General features: G+C 51.8%; 1 protein-coding gene across 1 annotated transcript in view; it reads right to left on the reverse strand.

The window, feature by feature from the left end:
- Positions 1-2,500, reverse strand: part of LOC308321245 (chloride channel protein 2-like) — a gene marked incomplete at both ends in the record, with an annotated part of 93,637 nt that overhangs the window by 91,047 nt on the left and 90 nt on the right. Inside the window, 1 exon segment of the mRNA XM_080772085.1 lies at positions 2,443-2,500. This exon segment is cut by the window's right edge and continues 90 nt beyond it. Within this exon segment, the coding sequence (XP_080628211.1) occupies positions 2,443-2,500 (58 nt within the window).

Raw genomic sequence — 2,500 nt, forward strand, 5'->3', positions numbered from 1 at the left:
GTCCCACATTGTGACTGACAGGCGTCAGTGTTCACATTGAGACCCTGTCTGTCCCACATTGTGACTGACAGGCGTCAGTGTTCATATTGAGACCCTGTCTGTCCCACATTGTGACTGACAGGCGTCAGTGTTCACATTGAGACCCTGTCTGTCCTACATTGTGACTGACAGGCGTCAGTGTTCACACTGAGACCCTGTCGGTCCCACATTGTGACTGACAGGCGTCAGTGTTCACATTGAGACCCTGTCTGTCCCACATTGTGACTGACAGGCGTCAGTGTTCACATTGAGACCCTGTCTGTCCCACATTGTGACTGACAGGCGTCAGTGTTCACACTGAGACCCTGTCTGTCCCACATTGTGACTGACAGACGTCAGTGTTCACATTGAGACCCTGTCTGTCCCACATTGTGACTGACAGGGCATCAGTGTTCACATTGAGACCCTGTCTGTCCCACATTGTGACTGACAGTCAGTGTTCACATTGAGACCCTGTCTGTCCCACATTGTGACTGACAGGCGTCAGTGTTCACACTGAGACCCTGTCTGTCCCACATTGTGACTGACAGGCGTCAATGTTCACACTGAGACCCTGTCTGTCCCACATTGTGACTGACAGGAGTTCAAAATGTCCTAGTTGTCTTTCTGTTGCAAAGCTCTCTCATTGTCAATGTGTTTCTAGCCTGTTAAAATAATATGAGAAATATCGCATAGGCTAGAGTACAGTATTAGGTCGGCCATATACCACCCATATAATAACGATGATTGGCTTCATTCGACAGCTGTGAAGGTAAGGTCGCATGTTCCACATTGATTTGTGGAACGCACACACACACACACACACACGCACGCACGCACGCACGCACGCACGCACACACGCACGCACGCACGCACGCACGCACGCACGCACGCACGCACGCACGCACGCACGCACGCACGCAGGATAGGAGACCCTGGGAAGGTTACATTTTCTCTCTACATTCATACATCTATACACCAGAATGGAGAAGTGTCCTTGACACAGCGGTGTGTCTCTGTGCTGTGTGTGTTTGTGCGTGTGCGTGTGCGCGCGCGTGTGTGTGCGCGTGTGTGTGTGTGTGTGTGTCTCTCGAACGGTACATGAATGTAGTAAATGTTGAATGGGATGTCAGTGTGACGTCCCACACTGTGGAGGTATAATGTCTGGAGACAACGCTCTGTCTCTATAGAGCGTCGCAGTCCCTCCCCCTTTCAGAACGACGAGTGGCCCAGGAAATTAATCTCAATGCATTTCTCCAATATAGGCTTTTCTTTAAGTATGTATTTAAAGACGGTTACGCCGCGGACAAAGCCAACTCGGATCGTGACCAAATCATGACAATGAACACAATGTTTTGGGGCCGATCAAATCATTAGAAAGAAGAAAATAACTTTTTTTGTTGTTTTTCTTCTGGTAAATTATTTGATCGGCCCCAAAACATTGTGTTCATTGTCATGGGTGGTGCGTTCAGGTGGTCAGTACAGGGTGGTGCGTTCAGGTGGTCAGTATACAGCGTGGTGCGTTCAGGTGGTCAGTATACAGCGTGGTGCGTTCAGGTGGTCAGTACAGTGTGGTGCGTTCAGGTGGTCAGTATACAGTGTGGTGCGTTCAGGTGGTCAGTACAGCGTGGTGCGTTCAGGTGGTCAGTACAGTGTGGTGCGTTCAGGTGGTCAGTACAGTGTGGTGCGTTCAGTATACAGCGTGGTGCGTTCAGGTGGTCAGTACAGTGTGGTGCGTTCAGTATACAGCGTGGTGCGTTCAGGTGGTCAGTATACAGTGTGGTGCGTTCAGGTGGTCAGTGAACAGCGTGGTGCGTTCAGATGGTCAGTACAGCGTGCTGCGTTCAGGTGGTCAGTATACAGTGTGGTGCGTTCAGATGGTCAGTACAGCGTGCTGCGTTCAGGTGGTCAGTATACAGTGTGGTGCGTTCAGGTGGTAAGTACAGCGTGCTGCGTTCAGGTGGTCAGTATACAGTGTGGTGCGTTCAGGTGGTCAGTACAGTGTGGTGCGTTCAGGTGGTCAGTATACAGCGTGCTGCGTTCAGGTGGTCAGTATACAGCGTGCTGCGTTCAGGTGGTCAGTATAGGGTGGTGCGTTCAGGTGGTCAGTATACAGTGTGGTGCGTTCAGGTGGTCAGTACAGTGTGGTGCGTTCAGGTGGTCAGTATACAGCGTGCTGCGTTCAGGTGGTCAGTATACAGCGTGCTGCGTTCAGGTGGTCAGAATAGGGTGGTGCGTTCAGGTGGTCAGTACACAGTGTGGTGCGTTCAGGTGGTCAGTACAGTGTGGTGCGTTCAGGTGGTCAGTACAGTGTGGTGCGTTCAGTATAGGGTGGTGCGTTCAGGTGGTCAGTATACAGCGTGGTGCGTTCAGGTGGTCAGTATACAGCGTGGTGCAGAGTGTGTGTTGGGGGGGTGAACTCACTGCGACATTTGGCGCAGCGTCCCTTGTCGTACTCCAGCAGGTCGGCGGGCCGGCTGGA

Source organism: Protomyctophum bolini (genome assembly GCF_963924005.1).
Source record: "Protomyctophum bolini genome assembly, chromosome: 9".
NCBI lineage: Eukaryota > Metazoa > Chordata > Actinopteri > Myctophiformes > Myctophidae > Protomyctophum > Protomyctophum bolini.